Raw genomic sequence first — 17716 nt, 5'->3', positions numbered from 1 at the left:
CACTTTTCGATTATGTGTTCCGTCCCATGATGTGATAGGGGACGAGCCTCGCATATCGGGCACAAATTCCAGACTCCAGGCTGATAATGAGTAGAAAAACCCAAATAAGTAACACTTTGCCCGACCCGGGATTCGAACCCAGGACTTCAATGCTTTCGTATTGTAAAACAACTACTTCACCAAAGCAGTTTATTATGATTTCACTAAATACAGTACCTGCCCTTAATTATTTAATTTGAATAAAATATGTACATATAAAATAAATAAATAATTTAATTATTTTTTGATTGCGACTAAAAACATTTTGCTAAAAGCTAACCATAAAACCTTATTTTAATGGTTGTCAAACAACGCCATCTATTGTACAAATTTTGAAACTTTAAATTCGTAATTCATAAAATTATCCTAAATATTACGCTAATGTTTTAATCAATGCTAACTTTATTTTATTAATTATATTTACAATCGATTGCTTTTATTATTATTCTAAAATATATCTAATACAGTAATCATGTGAAAAGACACATTTTCAAAGTTGATTTATCCATTGAGTTTCAAAGTAATGTGAAGTTGTTGCGGAAGTTAAATTAAATCTAGAGATAGTTTAAGACCCTGGGAAGGTTATAGGGTAATTTCTATCCCGGGAAAACATATAGCGGGACTTTTATCCCGGAAAACTAGATCACACGGACGCAGCTGTGAACAAAAGCTAGTAATGTAATAAAAACACAAGTTTTAATACATTCTTATTATTGAAATTAAACTAATTTTCGGATTCTATCGCGGTGCTGGTATTTTATTTTCTCCCGACGTTTCGAAGACTTTGCAGCCTTCATGGTCACAGGGGGGACATTCTTATTAATCGTATATAAAATTACTTCTGGGTTGCAGTAGCGAATGGTCCATACAACCCGATTCCTGTTTCCCTTTTGTGATTTATGTAGAATCTAATTATCATTAGTGCCATTTGCAGACATTTATGCATTTTAGTATCTATATTAAGTATGTTGTGCCGCGTTCCTTTTCGGATTTTTTTTCATCATTTTTGAGTTATTGTAGTTTAAGGAGAAAGTTTTTATTTTGTTAAAACGTTTTATATTTAACTTTTTGTTATAAACCATATTTAATTGAAACATACAATAATAATAAAAATCTAATTTGATTTTGAGATGTTTCCTTCTTCATTTTCGAGCTTCAAGATCGTATAATAAAATTAAAACGAGATCGTTCCACCGCTACACACAAACTCAAAAATATCATTCAAATCAAAAATGTAAAAACTGTCGCTAAATATAAATACGAATGCATAAACCTTCCTTTAGAAAATAATTGGTCATAAACAACAATAATAAAATACTGCCGTACTAAACGAAAAAGCAGTATCAGGGAAACATTATTTCCAGATAATCGAAGTTTCGTAAATATAGTTTTGTATGTAAAACTGAGATAGATAAACTCTTTTAAGGTTTTTATAACAAGTTCTAAACAAGACACTGTGATTTAGGTAAGTTCATTGGATGGGTATTTCTTTAAGCTAAGTATCTGAATTTTAATCAAGATTTTGATTTTTTTTAGATACCGCTTTCAAGCTTAGTACGGCAGAATAACATTAATTGCATTTATAAATAACTTAATAATATTTTACGCATCGTAATGTCCCAAATGATGATAATACCGTCTATTCTGATATTCGGTCTGGGTCGGATGCTGCAGATACTGTGGGTACACGACCCCCCCGTACAGCTGCGAGAGGACGTCGTAGGCGGGTGCGGACGCGGGGGGCGAGCGCGCGCGGGGAGGGGACGCCATGCTGAACAACGCTTCCGGGTCGCACACGAACTTGTACACGTAGCGCTCGCCTGAGAAGAGAAATCATAGGTGGTTAGTCGTATAGGCGACGGAACCGGCTTAGGGGCCGTTCAAGTGTTACGTAACGCAATTTTTGAAGATTTTTAACCCCCCCATGTTACGCGCCGTAACATTTTCCTGTACGCCCTCTCTCCAAAAGTTATGTAACTCTAGTAACATTTTTTTGTAATATTCACAATTATTTTACGCAAAATACCGGAGTTGCTAAAATACCTTTGTTATTGTTTTTAATTAAAAAAACAATGTTACATAACGCTTTGTACGAGCCCCCCCTCCCGCCCCTGTAACGCATCGTAACGTTTTACAAGACCCCCCCCCCCCAATTGCGTTAAGTAATACTTGAACGGCCCCTTAAGGTGGAGGGGGCAGATTTTTTTCATATATGGTTGACGATACGAGCTTGCCGTTCTGATGGTAAGCGATACGATCCATAAACAGTAGAAACCTTGAATTACAAAGTGTTTGGTATTCCACTGCGCTCGCCATCCTGAGACATGAGATGTCTTATTATGTCCAGTAGTTACACTGGCTACAATGTTCAAATCGGAGCCAACAGTGCCTACACACTGCTTGACAGAAATAGACATTACGGTGGTATCTGCTCTCACCACAATGTCGTATTGAATGGCTCATAAGCAGGGATGTTATGGATATGAAATTTCGGATATGGATACGGATATGGATATAGGAATAAAATTATATCGGTTTCGGATACGGTTACGGATATGTAATTATTTCGGATTATCCGGTAGTTTCGGATAGTTTCGGTTACGGATATTAGATTAAAGTAAAATAAAAATATTATATAATACAGTAGGGCGATGATTCTTAACTATCGTTCGTCGTCATCGTCGATTATTAAGTATCGATGAACTAATTGGAGGACATGGGTGTTCGGAAAACCTCTGTGTTTTAATTTGAGATGAAGTTGCAGTGAAATAGCGCCACCTCCTCTCCGTGAAAAGTTTTTATCCCACTGTTTACATTTAGCAAAATCAATTTAGTACGTAACACAACACTTTTCCTTCACTTTATTAAATGAAGTACTTACCTACCTACTCCTAAATAAAAAAAAATACTATTTATGAATGAGGTTAAGTATGTTATGATTAAAAATAACAAACAAGTTATATAAAATTCACGTAGCGCGTGAGCGGTGAAACAAAAATCTGTAGTAACATATTATCCGTAACTTATCCGAAACTTTTTTAACGGATATGGTTACGGTTACGGATATATTTTTATTTCGGATATCCGATAGTTTCGGTTACGGTTACGGAGCTCCATAACATCCCTGCTCATAAGGACATTAAAGGCTTAAGAGGGCGCAACAGGCATTGGTCAGAACACCATCATGAATATCAATTGTTTGCCAACAAAAAGAAAGATGGAATTTAAAAAATAGTTTGCCTTGCACTACAAGACCGCAGTTTCATCCTCGCCGATTTACACACGCATTATAATAAGTTCGGTTGCTAATAGTAATAATAATTGCTTTTTGCAAAAACAAAGAGGTTACCTGCATGGGCGCCGCCAAAATTATTTTTAGGGAGGTGTATCTGCAACTACACACTATTTAGGTTACATAATTATTATTATTTTTTTTTTACCATAGTCGCATGAGTGTTTGTATATTATGCAAAACCATAATAAAACCTCTGTCAATAGTTTCCATTGTAATTCTTATCGTATCGTATCAGCCTATAATGTCGCAACGTTGGAGACCTCCCCAAGATCCTTCTGTGATGACTATGGCGTTAATAAAACACTATTTATTTATAATACTAGATATAAGTATGCATCACACAACGCACAAGTTCACTCCGCCACGGTCGGTGGTCGAATGACCCCACCGCTGTGTCCGCATACACTACACCTTCCATAAATCATATTCAGTTATTATATATCATTTAGTTATTTTTATTGTGGTTAGTTCCGGTCCCTCCCGACGCCCGTGGTAACCTGTATGTGTAGTGTGTACCTGCAACTTTCTGCATGATGCCCTTCTCGTAGTAATATCTGAGGGAGCGGGACAGTTTATCGTAGTTCATGGCCGGCCGGTTCTTCTGAGCGCCCCAGCGACGCGCCACCTGCAGGCAAATACTAGTATTACATACAGACATTTTTATTTACCCCTAAGAATTATTAAATTGTTCAGAATGTAGATACAAAATGACTCATAATATAAAAATAACCTCAAAATAATACTATTTTTCGGATTTGACGGTATTATAATTTTGTCTCAACGTTTCGTTGACCCACAAACCCCCTTGGAAAATTCATCTCAATACAGTCATCAGTGAACTTATTGGTTACATTACTTGTCCATTGTTCGGATTGCTTATACAACTGTGACTTCGTTTTGTGTAAATACTCTATAGCAGTGTCGAAGAGTCCACACGACTTGATTCCTACCGGCTTCCTTTTTATGTTTATTGACGCACACACACTACACCACGCATTTATCACCGAAGGGGTATGCAGAGGCGCAACCAAGGCACCCACTTTCGCCAAGTGTTCCGTCCCATGATGTGATAGGGGGCGAGCCTATCGCCATATCGGGCACAAATTTCAGACTCCGGGCCGATACTGAGCAGAAAACCCAAAAATATCACTTTGCCCGACCCGGGATTCGAACCCAGGACCTCAGAGCGCTGTCGTACTGCTCATGGAGTACAACTACGCCACCGAGGCAGTCAGTCATGTTTATTTATGTTCGTCTTAGTTTTTGTTTTCTCTTAAATAGGCCGTTATGTTAACTAAGACATTTTTTTTGACTCGGGTTACCTTTTAAAAAAAATCTCCATTCGCCACTGCTCTAGAGGTGTAAGTAACTCACCTCCTCCGGTTCGTGCAGTTTGAACTCAAGCCCCCTGCCGGTCCAGGCGACGCAGCGAGCACCCTCCGCGAGCAGGGACACGAGAAACTGCCACAGCTGCAGCGCGCCGCGACGACCGCCGCCTACGACAAATTCAATGAAGCAGATTTTGTTCTACACTACTCTCATATTTGAGATTCCGTCTGGGTAGGTAGGTACTAGGTACCACCGCAATGTCTATTTCTGCCGCCAAGTAGCAGTCACTGTTGTGTTCCGGTTTAAAGGACGTTGTAGCCAGTGTAACTACTGGACTTAATAAGACTTAACATCTAATGTCTCAGGATGGCGAGCGCAGTGGAATACCAAACACTTAGTAATTCAAGTTATTGGTGTTTCTCCTGTTTATCGGTCGTATCGTTTACCATTAGAACGGCAAGCTCGTCTCATGACTACAAGCAATAAAAAAAATTGTTTTAGAATTTTATTGTATTTTTTTTGGATTCCGACTGCACACTGAGCTCGTTCTGCATAAATCGAACCGTCAAAAGCTAAAATAAAAGTATAAGTAATTGTAAAATGTAGGTAGATATTGTAATGGCTGTCACACATGCTACGGTCCATCGGAAAGGTCCACCGGTGCAGGTATGCCTGCGCCGATAGACCGCAATGTGTGTGGGAATAGACCTGTGCAGATTTTTGAGCCTGTGCAGGCGACCGGCGCAGGATCGAAAATCAATTCTTTCAATTGATACCTGCGCAGGCATACCTGTACAGATGACCTCTCCGGTAGACCGTAGCGTGTATGGCTTACATAACTTTGACTTTTCAAACGAGCAACACCAAAGTCTGCCCCGTCGAAAAGTCCAAAAAATCGGCTATACAATCGTCAATATATTTTTATTTCGATCGTCGAAAGTTAATTCTCAATATCTTTTCGATTAAAGTTTTGATTTGATGTTAATATGTACAAGTATGAATTCCCTCTATCAGTGGCGAAGGATCCATATAGCTCGATTCTTGTAGGCTTACCTTTATGGAGAATTTATTTTTAATCTAATTATCATTAGAACGATTTGCATACGTTATTAATGCGTATTAGTAATTATATGTTGTGTCGGGTTTCTTTTCGGAATATTTCACCCTTTGCCACTGCCCTCTATAAGGATATCTTCAATAACTTACCAGCATGCGTGGTGGTGACATGGTGTGGTGAGGAAGCGTCGGCGCGGCTGGGCCCCGCCGCCCCCGCGCCCGCGGCACTCCCCGCGCCCGCCGCCTGGCCCGCTGCCGTGGAGTTACACAACGAGCTACTCACTGCAAAAACACCTTCATTACCAATGACGTTTTACAAATAGACGTGTCATACACTAACAAAATTGCACATAAAAACAGCGCAGTGTTTACTATAGTCACATTGATACGGCCTGAGTGATCCCGAGTGGGCCCGAGCGCCGCGTCGACCGCCCCGTCGCCATGACAGTCGAATAAAATGCATTTATTAGTTAAAAATAAGTTAAATGGTGCATACTTATTACAAACGTACGAAATGAAACGATTTTTTCATTCACAATTGGAGTATAATTTGTACATCGTCTAAAAACACAGGAAGGCATTTTATTTATAAAAATACAAAAAGTCAGTAAGCCGACTAGCCGCGACAGTGGTTGGAGGTTGACTAAGTGAATGTCGGGCAATTACCTTGCTTTCGTCTTGCCAGTATTGAGCTCGGACAACGTATCCATGTAATAAAAACATCTTAGTTATTTCGCCGGGATAGGTACCATTGCAATGTCTATTTCTGTCAAGCAGCAGTGTGTACTGTGTAGTGAGTAGTCAATGTTGTGTTCCGGTTTGAAACATATTGTTAAACCCACTACGCTACTTGCGTACCCTCATTAATAGAAATTTAACAAATTAGCATTCAGTTAGAATTTATAAAATGCTTTATATATCATTACGTTTGCTCTAAAATACTTAGTTGGTAGAATTTAGAATTGAATATATGTATTTTTTTTGTTGCAAAGTTTAAAAATTGCATGTGTAAATTAAGTTGTGTACTCCTAGGGTTGCCATTCGTCCGAAATTCGCCGAATTTTTTTTAGTATGAAGGGCATCCGGGGGCCGCCGGCAAGGGTTTTAAAAAGTGTGCAATTTTTTTTATAGATATGCGATAAATTGAAATAAAAGTGTGTAAAAAAATTAATAACGCTTTATAAATTTACCCAATAACAAAAAACAGAAAACCGCTTAACTTTGAATCTAGGCTTTTTGACTCGTTGGGCATCGCGCGCTGTGAGCGGAGTGCAAGGACGTACACATCCACCCCCCTATTCGGAATAATTAATCACAAAAAAAAACGCAATCGCATTAAGAACCTCCTCCTTTTTAAGAAGTGGGTTAAAATTATGTCACTGAATTACAATAGGAACTATCGAGCACAGAGGTTTTATTATGGTTTAGCAATATTATACAATACTTGCGCAATTTGCAATTAAAATTAAAACGATATTATGTACTTATAGGGTTGCCTGATTTTTTTCTATAAGGGACAAATGATTAAATGGCCAAAAATGCGGGACTTCTATTTTTTACCCGAGACAAATATGAAATAAGAAAATAATTTTGTGTCATTTTTTTTTTTATTTCCGAGGTTCGAATCAGTTTTAACATATTCCTTTTCGTTTTAACATAAATTATAATCGTAAAAGTAGGTATTCGCTTATTATTAAATTTATTAAAAACCGATTCGTATTGATATGTATGCGAAAATGCGAACGATGCGTGCGTGAGTACTTGTCAGTCGTAGATCGATCGATTTACGGAACAGTTTGTTCCGGCAGGGTATTTTAAAATGTGCCTAAAATACGGGGAGTCTGGCAACATTAATAATGTAGTACCTACTTATAGTAGGCACAGATTTATTTATTTAAATTATGCATCTAAAAGCATCGGTTGGTGCCCTTGCCGATATCCCTACAAAATTTGTTGATTAACATCGACCCCGAGTTTAAACATGGCGCGCATTCCAACAAATCAATACAATGACGCTTGTGTTGCCTCGCGCGCCAACTGGAACAAGTCGAGCCGCGAGCGTCGAAGTGGAGCGAGTCGAACCGGTTAAAACCGGTTTCCAATGCTGCCAGCCACACGGGTTTATCTGTATTTCAACACTTGATACTGATTTGCAATTAATGCAGACATTTTATTTTCTTATATTTATTAATATAAGCAATATAATCCACTGCAGTACCCTCTGTCTTTTTCTCGTTTTTATATCCATCCCATGGTTGTCTGGAAGACATTGCCTAGAGTGATAAGACCGCCATATGTACATGTGCCTTTTGCCTCTCTTTTCTTCTTTGTATATATTTTTTGTTTGGTACAATGAAGAGTAAAATAAATAAGTAAATAAAAAGGACTTATACGGATTATTGCCAATTTCATGTATTTTTCTGTTTTAAAATAGAATATAGCTTTTGATAATTAAAATAATACTATTGGGACCTGGGAAATCGTGAACAAAATATTCATTTCGGAAATACGAATAATACGTACCTACTAGCAAACTTGCAGTACTAATAACAAAACAACTAGCAGTTTGGGTACCTAGAAAAAACTTCTTGAGACTAAAATCCGTTCAGATTTCATATCTACCATATTTTACTAGAAGTAGGTCTCCCGTATGCTAGGAACAGCGGGATAGAGTTCCACCTCAATGTCTATTTTTAACACCGAGCATTGTTGTGTTCCGGTTTGAAGGATCAGTCTGAACGATCAAAACTGTCTCAGGGAGCGCACAGTTCTATATAGTGTAGATTGTTTTTGGCCAATTGTATCTTCAACCACCACGCGTGCTGTACGATATCATTAAACAGAACATATTTTTTTTCAACGTCACATTACGTTTTTTAGCCTGGCAGGACCGGCTTATACAAACACACCGGATTTTCGGGTGAGCGCTTTAGGCACTCAAAACTCTTAAATGAAGTGAATAGAATATAAAAAAATACCGGCTTTTATATTACAAATACCGAAAATATATTTCGGCGCCTGGCAGCACTGTTCTGCCGCGCGGCGCGCATAACGCATTAGTTGCTAGCCGCGCGCGGCTCCGAAACCGCGTCGCGTAGAAATATATAATGGATAAAGACAGCTGTCGCTCCTTAATACGACTTTACGGCTCAAAGTTGTTACTGTGGAACAGTACGTCTCCTTGGTATCGTAATAAACATATGAGAGAAGAGGCATGGAAAGAAATAAGTGCCGAAATGGGCATGCCTATGCCGTTATTGAAGAAAAAAATGACTTCGCTCATGTCCTGTTATAGAAGAGAAAGATGGCGCTTGGACAGAAAAATAAAGATTGGATCTGGTATGGTAATCTATATTATAAAACAAAGTTCAAAAGCTGTCTGTCGTAGATTCGTAGTTTTACATTTTGCTTTTTAATATGTTTAAGTATGTAAAATTAGAACAATGTGTGTAATATCTAAATGCTGTGTATTCTATTAATTGGAACACAACTGAATGTAATTCAAGTCCTTTGTATTAGAAACTAATCAGGGCCCTTATTCTGTATGATAGTGTAAACGCGTAACGCGGCCGTGTCATGTTATCTTCGAGAAATGTGTGTGGAATGGTATTCTGTAAGCCAAATTTCTATAGTCCTAAACATGATGCGTTGTGTTACGTGCTTGTTACACACTGTGAAAATAACGTGCGGGATAGAGAATAAGGCCCCTGTGTGTCAAAGTTTTTCCCGCGTAAATCGTAATTGTTATATTTTAGTCAATTTACATAAAACGCAATGTACTATTACAACCTAAACCTAATTCAAGAATCATTAAGTAAAACCTTACAAAAATCCGTTCATTAGGTTTTGAGAAAATCGATCACAAACAGCTTTTGGGGACTGTTTTATAATATGTATAAATATAGTTGACATCGTTTAAATATAGTTGACAATGAAATAGAATATATTTTGACAGGTCGAGGTGTTTGCAAGTCGAAATGGTTTGCCTTTAACGAGTTCAGTTTCATGAGGAACAAGACTTCTGACGAAACAAGCTGTGAAGTGAAGGTACTCACACCAAAGAGAAATATAGTATACATGGAAAACTCACACATTAGCTCTGATTTTGTTGTTATAATGATTGACGTATATTCTATGGACTAGAACGTCCATATAAACTATTTGTTCAAAATCTGAACTAAAATGGCGACCAAATCGTCACTGTTTATTCACTTGAACAAATAATTCATTAATTTATTTGATTAATATTTTTTATTAAAATCCAAATTTTTACTTAGACTCGAGTTCTTATATCATGGGCGCCACCCCGTACACAACCACAAGCTGTCAATACTGACCATACTAAAGTCAGTTTGATTGGATTGCAGCTCAATTCAGTTGAACACAGTGAATGTTCGGATCGCATTACGAAATCGCATACGAAATCTAGTATGTAGTACATAATATAATACATGTATATTGTATCGATGATTGCAATTTACTGAGAAAACTAGCTCATCTGATGGTAAGCGATATCATCAAGGGCGATGCCGCCGGGGCAGGCAGGGGTAGCTGGCGTACCCCCTAGAGATTCTAAAAAAGTTGTCAAATGTAAAGCAACCAAAGTCCTAAATCTTTGACTAGACTTGCTTGATCGATCATTCCCGTACGTCGAAACTCAAATTAATTCACCAATTCCATTCCTAATATTCCGTACGCTCAATTACGCTCTGCTCTATGTTATTGTTAAAGCGGGAGAGAGGGAGTGGGAGTGACACGAATGTTCGCAGGTTCAAAACCCAAATGCAAATACGACTTTTCTAAAATTATGTGCGTATTTGTGAATTATCGCTTGCTTTAACGGTGAAGGAACACATCGTGAGAAAACCTGCATACCTGAGAAGTTCTCTATAGGAATTTCGAGGGTATGTGAAGTCTATCCGCACTACAGCGTGGTGGACTAAGGACTAATCCCGCTCAGTAGTAAAGACCCGTGCCCACAGTGAGACAGTATATAATACAGGGCCGATATTATAAGATCAAATGCTCACTATGGAAACTGTTGCAGTATGCGTAAATCAGCCAAGTATTTAAGGTTTATTTGTATAAGCCAAACACCAATGTAAAATATTTTATATTTTTTCCATGTTATGATTTGCACATTCTTTATTTCTTTTTTTAATTCACACAGACATTTCAAATCAGACAGCGACTTGTTACCAATTGGTAATAACTTTTGGAGCAAAAATTTCGCATGATGCTCGGTCTATAACTAACTATAATATAGTTTAATATCTTATTACACATTTTTCCATTTCAGAAAACTATTAAACAAGAAATCGATGCACAGAGTAATGAAGAATTAATCACATGTGAAAATGACGAAGATCCGTTGAATTTGAACAAAGCACCAAAGAGAAGAAAGTTGAGAACATTCAACATCATTGCTGGCTCTAACACCGATCCGTATTTCACTTTCGGTCAGAATTTAGCGAATGAACTGCGCAAATACGACAGCCGAACACTATCATATGTGAAACGGGCTATTAATAATGTTATATTTGAGGCTGATTTGGGTAAATATACACCGAAGAGTAGAGGGAGTTCAAGGGAGGAGTAGGAAAAGTGAATACCGGTGTAGAGAAACAAGTGCTGTTACAAAACAAATCACATTCTTGAGTGGGATCTTAAGTAGATATTTAAGATTTTGAACTAATTTGACTTAACATCTCATGTCTCAGGATGTTCTCAGGCTGTTATTTGAGCGGCTGATGATGATTTAATAAAAATGTCATAGCAGTGACATGTTTTGAGATGTTGTTGATATTAAGTAACGATCTTAAGATACTGAAGTTCTACTTCGAAAAACGAAATCCTTAGTTTCGGATGACGGATACGTTACTACGAAGTGTTACAGATCCGATCCGTTCATCGCAATATTTCAGACATGGAATTTGTTAGAACTTATAGGATTTCGCCATCCCTTTTCAAAACCATCTGCGAGAATGAAGATCCACTGCTTTCTCCTAAAAAAATAAGGGGAATTGATCCTACCACTAAGGCAAGCTACAGAAAGGTGACGGTGAAGTAATTTGGTAGTAAAGTTAAATCCGAAGTTCGTCGTTTCTTCGTTTCGGACCGACGTTTCGACGTTCGTTTTTCGAAGTAGACGCTCTGTTTTCAACTCGGCAGAGTCTCAACTGATATCGCAGTTTACAGCGAAACTGAGGTGAATCTATACCGGAGTTTCTTTCTGCCTTTCTTCTTCGGGTAGTCATCGCTTAGGTAGCTAGAGAAAGGTAGGTTAGCTAGGTTAGGGCTCATGTCCTCGCCGGTGAGGATCGAGTTTGCCTTATTTCCCCCTACCTGCCAACCCGAGGCTACTTTGTTATACCTTGTGCCTTGTATTCCATAAGAATGAAATATAAACTAAAAACTATTTAAACGGATTTTATCGCGGTTTTTTATATTATTATTTTCTCCCGACGTTTCGAAGACAAGTCAACAGAAAAAAATAAATAAAAAAAATTGTATATTTGAAAAATGTAGGTAGATATTGTAACTTTGACTTTACGGATGAACAACACCTCAGTCCCCCCCGTGACCATGAAGGCTGCAAAGTCTTCCAAACGTCGGGAGAAAATAATAATATAAAAAACCGCGATAAAATCTGTTTAAATAGTTTTTAGTTTATATTTCTATGTCTAACATTCGCGTAAACATAAGAAATCATTTTCCATAAGAATTTTATCCCTTATTTAAAATGTCCGTAGTTATATAAGTGATCTTAAGTGCTATTCAGAAATAATAGTAATTATTGTTATAAATTGTTTTGACGTATCATAAGTGCAACTTTGTTCGTCTACGTGATAAATAAAGTATTTTATTTTTTATTTTAGAAACAGCATAAATGATATTGTTCCTATATTTAAGTTTTGGCAGAGGCGGGAGCAAATCCAGAGATATTCAGAATTTGAAACAGGGCAGAAGTCTCTAGGATTGGTACACCGGACTACTCCGTCCCCGCTTTATAATCGGGTCTGACTGAAATTAAGAAAAGAGCGGAGAAAACAGGATAATTATTGTAAAATAAATAAATGTTTTGAAAAGTGTGTTGTTTTTAATTGGTCTTATACAGGGTCATTACGACATTGCGTTACTAAACTACTGACTAACTACTGGATATAATAAGACTTAACATCTCATGTCTCAGGATGGCGAGCGCGGTGGAATACCAAACAATACTTTGTAATTCAGGGTGTTAGTGTTTCTACTGTTTATGAGGGGTCGTATCGCTCACCATCAGGTGAATGGCAAACTCGTCATTCAAAACAAAAAGAAATAAAAAAAAGGTGACCCTAGTCAGGCTAACAAACGTATGACAGGTAAACAAAGTAAAATCATGAAACGCTTTCTTATATCTAAGGGTACATACCGATCTTCTCGTCCCAATGCTGATGGTCTCCAGTGGAGGAGACCCTCTCGTCCCTTTCGCGCGCCTCCTCCGAGCCTTCGTCGCATTTGCTGTAGCCCGGACATCTGCGAGTGATTTGAGAGTATATGAATGTCGCTTAGGTTTGTAATTATAGTAGACTAGCTTTTGCTTGCGAGTTCGCTCGCATGAAACAGCTTTCTGGGATAAAATGTAGCCTATGTCCTTCCCAGTGTCTCAAACTATTTCCATACCTATGCAATATGTTGTATTATGTATGTTGGTGGTAGGATATATTCTATATCTGCCCGGATAGCACCCGATGTTAAAACCCGCCATAGTGGCCCACATAAGTGTGCCGCTGTCCAGGTTCTGCCCGTAATTTAACAGGCCGGCATAATTGTATCGAATTCCGAAGGTAATCATCTCTCGTCAGTCGACTTTCTATTGGACCCCACTCTAAACCATTGATTTCCATAATGGTCAAGGTGGACTCCCAGGGGCCCAAGGTAAACTTGACAACTCTACATTGGCGTGATAAAAAATGGGGGTCCACGCTTCATAAGCGGGGGTTCACAAAAATGTATCTGGTTTGATAGTAAAGACCTAAATTGTTGACTTCACCTATCTGTAGGCAGATAATGTTGATAGAGGTTGTAAGGCACGGTGACACCAACATTACTGTCCAGACGCGAAAGGGGTCTGAGAAAAAAGTTTGGAAACCTCTAGTCTACACAGTACACTTTAGATTCATAATTGGGTCCGGTAGATGGCGCTGTACTGGAGTTTTAAAATTTTAAAGTAGGACAACGTCTGTCGGTGGACTAGATATGAAAAGGGTCTATGAGAAAAAAGTTTGGAAACCTCTGGTCTAAACAGTTTACAGTACACTTTAGATTCATTATTGGACCCGGTAGATGGCGCTGTACTGAAGTTTTAACATTTTAGAGCAGTATGTCTGTCGGTGTTGCTAGCATTGTAGTTAGGTGACCCATTTGCTCATTTAATTTACCTGTGCGCATGGTAGTGCTCCCGATAGTCCAACCTCGTTTCCTCGGTCTCGCCTTTACACCTGGAGATAGAAAATGTTTAAGGCAAAAATGTCAAAATTACCCTGTATAATTATTAACTTTGTACTCATTTGTTGCGTAGTTATCAATAATTTATTGTCTTCTTTGTAATTTTCGACTGCAAAGTTAATTAGAGCATGGCATGGCAGGGAAAGATATGTGCAGTCGCACTAATACGCACTAGGCCAGCAGTAGTAGAGGAGGCCCGTGCCCAACAGTGGGACAGTATATAATACAGGATTGATATAATCTACTTATATACGTCCATATTGATTCTATAGACATATTTTAAAAGCGGTTAAATATTTTGATTTTTAAAGTAACATAATATTACCTCTTATTTGCGGGCATAAATAAGAGTGACTTTATCATTTGTTCGACTTATACATTTATGTTCACTTAGTTGTGAAGCTGACCGTTGTTCTAGCGAAGGTTTATCACCAAGTTAGTCTTCAAATAAACTTGAGCGTGCTCAAATACTCACTGTGTGTTGAGAACAGTTTGGTGCGGCTCCGTGTGCGCATGCGCGTGTCTGTACAAGTGTGTGTGCGCGTGTGCGTGCTCGTATTGCGGCTCGCGACGCGCCACGGGCTCTCTGCAACAATACAGGGGCAATTTGAAACATTTTTAAAAATATTGCACCTTCTGGTTAAAGTAATATCGACTTTGTTCGTACAAACTTGATTGGCCAAGCAACGCAAATTACATAATAAAATTTAAGGTCATTTCGGCTGGCTTCTAAAATGAGTTTTGTTTATCTGTAGGGTCACTTTAGCACGACAGAGTGACTGCACTGCACGTGATTATAAGTGAAGTGGGTCCAATAGTGTCAACTGACGAGAGATGATAACTCCTCAGTCGACACAATTATGTTGGAACCGGATATAAATAGAAGTTTGGCAATTATTGTTAGCTGAAGTTGCAGAATGTCCTTGTTAACTTATTAGTGTATTTATTTATGTGAATCCCTCCTAGCTGAATTTTGGCCACGGCGACAAATCTTAACAAAGATCAGTGACGCAACAGATATTATAGTGCACGAGTGTTCAATACACAAGCACTCTCTGTTCCTTCTCATAGTCCGGCGAGACGACATAACCGGAGAGAGATCAGCAGGACCAACAGCTTTACGTGCTTTGCCGAGGCAGTCATTGTAAAATGTGGGTTGATATTGTAACTTTGACTTTTCGGACGACCAAAACATCAATCCGCCCCGTGACGATAAAGGATGCAGTCTTCGAAACGTCGAAACAAAATTATAATATAAAAACCGGGATAAAATCCAAAAAAGAGTTTTGTATAAATATCTAAAATTCGCGTAAACATAAGAAATCATTATGTGCATACCTACTCTGTATTTTTCCTATTCTAATGACATATTATTTGGAATCCTCGGTGCCGTAGTTGTAATTGTACAAGTACAACTACCGCGCTGAGATCCTGGGTTCGAATCCTGGGTCTGGCCAAAAATTGTGACTGGGTTTTTCCATCTTAAAAATTACTCAGTCGCAGCTCGGAGTGAGGAAGTTGGCGGTGTAATACCCCTGTAAGCCCGTAAAGCCGTTGGTCCTGATCTCTCTCCGTTCATGTCATCTCACCGGACTATGAGAAGGAACACAGAGTGCTTGTGTATTGCGCACTCGTGCACTATAACATCTCCTGCGTGACTGATCTGTGTTGAGATTGGCCGCCATGGTCGAAATTTGGCTAGGAGGAGGTTATTTGGATTATAATATATACCATCAGAAGCTGTTACCTGTGCTGGTAGTGTAGTCCCCAGGGCACGGGGAACGGCGGCTGCTCGGCCATGACGTCACACCGGTGACGTCACAGGGAGCCCGGCACGCGCCACCATCGTCACCTGTCAACCAACAGATATTTAAGTTAGAAGTTAAAGTGCTTGACTGTCTCGGTGGCGTAGTTGTACTGCATGCGCGGTACGGCAGCGCTCTGAGGTCCTGGGTTCGAATCCCGGGTCGGGCAAAGTGATATTTGGGTTTTTCTGCTCAATATTAGCCCGGAGTCTGGAATTTGTGCCCGATATGGCGATAGGCTCGCCCCCTATCACATCCTGGGACGGAACATACTTGGCGAAAAGTGGGTGCCTTGGTTGCACCTCTGCATACCCCTTCGGGGATAAATGCGTGATGATGTGTGTAAATGTGCTGGTATCTACATAATATATAGAACAGACTGCCACAAAGGTAGCTAAACAAATTTAAAACTAAAAGTTAGCAATTAAAGTGACAGTATAGTAACGTAAACCTTCCTCAGTAATTGCAGTATCTTTTAGTAAAAACTGGGCAAAAATCCGTTCAGTAGCTTTTTGAGAAAATCGACCATAGACAGCTTTTGGTGACTTTGTTTTATATGTATACATAGATATAGATATACATAGGTTTCTTCACGATGTTTTCCATCACAATTGCCAACGTCCATTGATGTTCATTCTATAGAGATGAACTGACACCATGCTACAGTTGTATGGATTGCAGTTCAATCCAATTAAACACAGTGAATGTTCGGAACGCCAAATCTAGTACGTAAAACATATATATCGATGCGAACGACACTTAACGGTAAGCGGCGATAGCCTAGTTGGTTGTGGAACGGACGGCCGAGACGAATGTCCGCAGGTTCAAAACCCGAGGGCACACACCTCTGACTTTTCTAAAAAAATATGTGTGTATTCTTTGTGAATTGTCGCTTGCTTTAACGGTGAAGGAAAACATCGTGAAGAAACCTGCATACCTGAAAAGAAAGAAGAAGTTCTCTATAGGAATTTCGAGGGTGTGTGAAGTCTACCAATCCGCACTAGGCCAGCGTGGTGGACTAAGGCCTAATCTCTCTCAGTAGTAGAGGAGGCCCGTGCCCAACAGTGGGACAGTATAAAATACAGGGCTGATGATGATGATGAACGACAATTAATAAAGAATACACACGTAATTTCAAAAGTCAAACATTAGCTTTTGCACCAGCAAGCCTCCGTCGCAGCCGATCCATTCCCAACTAGATTAGTGGAGTAAAACTAGAAAAAATATGCATAAAAGTAAACTATATTTTCTTTAGACCGCCATCGATCGTAACTGAGTGACGGAAGCCTCCTGCCGGAAGATACGTAACGGGATTAGCGACGTCTCAGTATGAAATGGTCGGCTGGTATTTTTCTTGAGATTTCAATGGAAAATATTTTTAATGTAGTAAATAATAGATATGTAATTATCGACGCTTGGAAGGCAATTATACAGGGTCATTTTGACATAGCGTTACTAAATGAAACCACATACTCGTCTTCACTTTTGCTGACATTGTGCCGAAATCATCCACTACTAGTGGATGTGGATGGTAATATTTTCACGAAAATACCTGGTCTTAGTTTTCCCATTATTTCGTCGTATTTCTGACTGAAAGTCTAATGTTACCACTGCAACGAATTCTCTTAGAGTAGAAGCAGTGGCTTTAGAGCGCGTAAAATTAATATTACTTTTTATTATTATTTATTTTGTTCAAAACATA

General features: G+C 38.8%; 2 protein-coding genes across 2 annotated transcripts; one reads left to right on the top strand and one right to left on the bottom strand.

The window, feature by feature from the left end:
* Positions 1-831: 831 nt before the first annotated feature.
* LOC115453178 (ETV5-related protein Ets96B) lies at positions 832-16063 on the bottom strand. Its single transcript, XM_037447176.1, has 8 exons — positions 15957-16063; positions 14685-14795; positions 14143-14202; positions 13134-13237; positions 5870-6001; positions 4709-4830; positions 3851-3959; positions 832-1859 (listed from the first exon to the last, which is right to left on the bottom strand). Exons 1-8 carry the CDS (start codon positions 16007-16009, stop codon positions 1642-1644), a joined length of 909 nt encoding a protein of 302 aa, XP_037303073.1. The 5' UTR covers positions 16010-16063; the 3' UTR covers positions 832-1641.
* On the top strand, positions 8624-12176 carry LOC115454569. Its single transcript, XM_037447177.1, has 3 exons — positions 8624-9058; positions 9675-9766; positions 11019-12176. The coding sequence occupies exons 1-3, from the start codon at positions 8827-8829 to the stop codon at positions 11316-11318; spliced, it is 624 nt and encodes a 207-aa protein (XP_037303074.1). The 5' UTR covers positions 8624-8826; the 3' UTR covers positions 11319-12176.
* Positions 16064-17716: the final 1653 nt, after the last annotated feature.

This window comes from Manduca sexta, unplaced genomic scaffold, assembly GCF_014839805.1.
Source record: "Manduca sexta isolate Smith_Timp_Sample1 unplaced genomic scaffold, JHU_Msex_v1.0 HiC_scaffold_63, whole genome shotgun sequence".
Taxonomy (NCBI): domain Eukaryota; kingdom Metazoa; phylum Arthropoda; class Insecta; order Lepidoptera; family Sphingidae; genus Manduca; species Manduca sexta.
This window is presented reverse-complemented; position numbering and strand designations above follow the sequence as displayed.

Coding starts and splice junctions, on each gene's coding strand:
- LOC115454569 (XM_037447177.1), top strand. CDS start 8,827: ATGGATAAAGACAGCTGTCGCTCCTTAATACGACTTTACGGCTCAAAG. Junction 9,059..9,674: donor AAAAATAAAGATTGGATCTG/GTATGGTAATCT, acceptor ATATTTTGACAG/GTCGAGGTGTTTGCAAGTCG. Junction 9,767..11,018: donor AAACAAGCTGTGAAGTGAAG/GTACTCACACCA, acceptor TTTCCATTTCAG/AAAACTATTAAACAAGAAAT.
- LOC115453178 (XM_037447176.1), bottom strand. CDS start 16,009: ATGGCCGAGCAGCCGCCGTTCCCCGTGCCCTGGGGACTACACTACCAG. Junction 13,238..14,142: donor GAGCACTACCATGCGCACAG/GTAAATTAAATG, acceptor AATCACTCGCAG/ATGTCCGGGCTACAGCAAAT. Junction 1,860..3,850: donor CATCATGCAGAAAGTTGCAG/GTACACACTACA, acceptor TTCTCTTCTCAG/GCGAGCGCTACGTGTACAAG.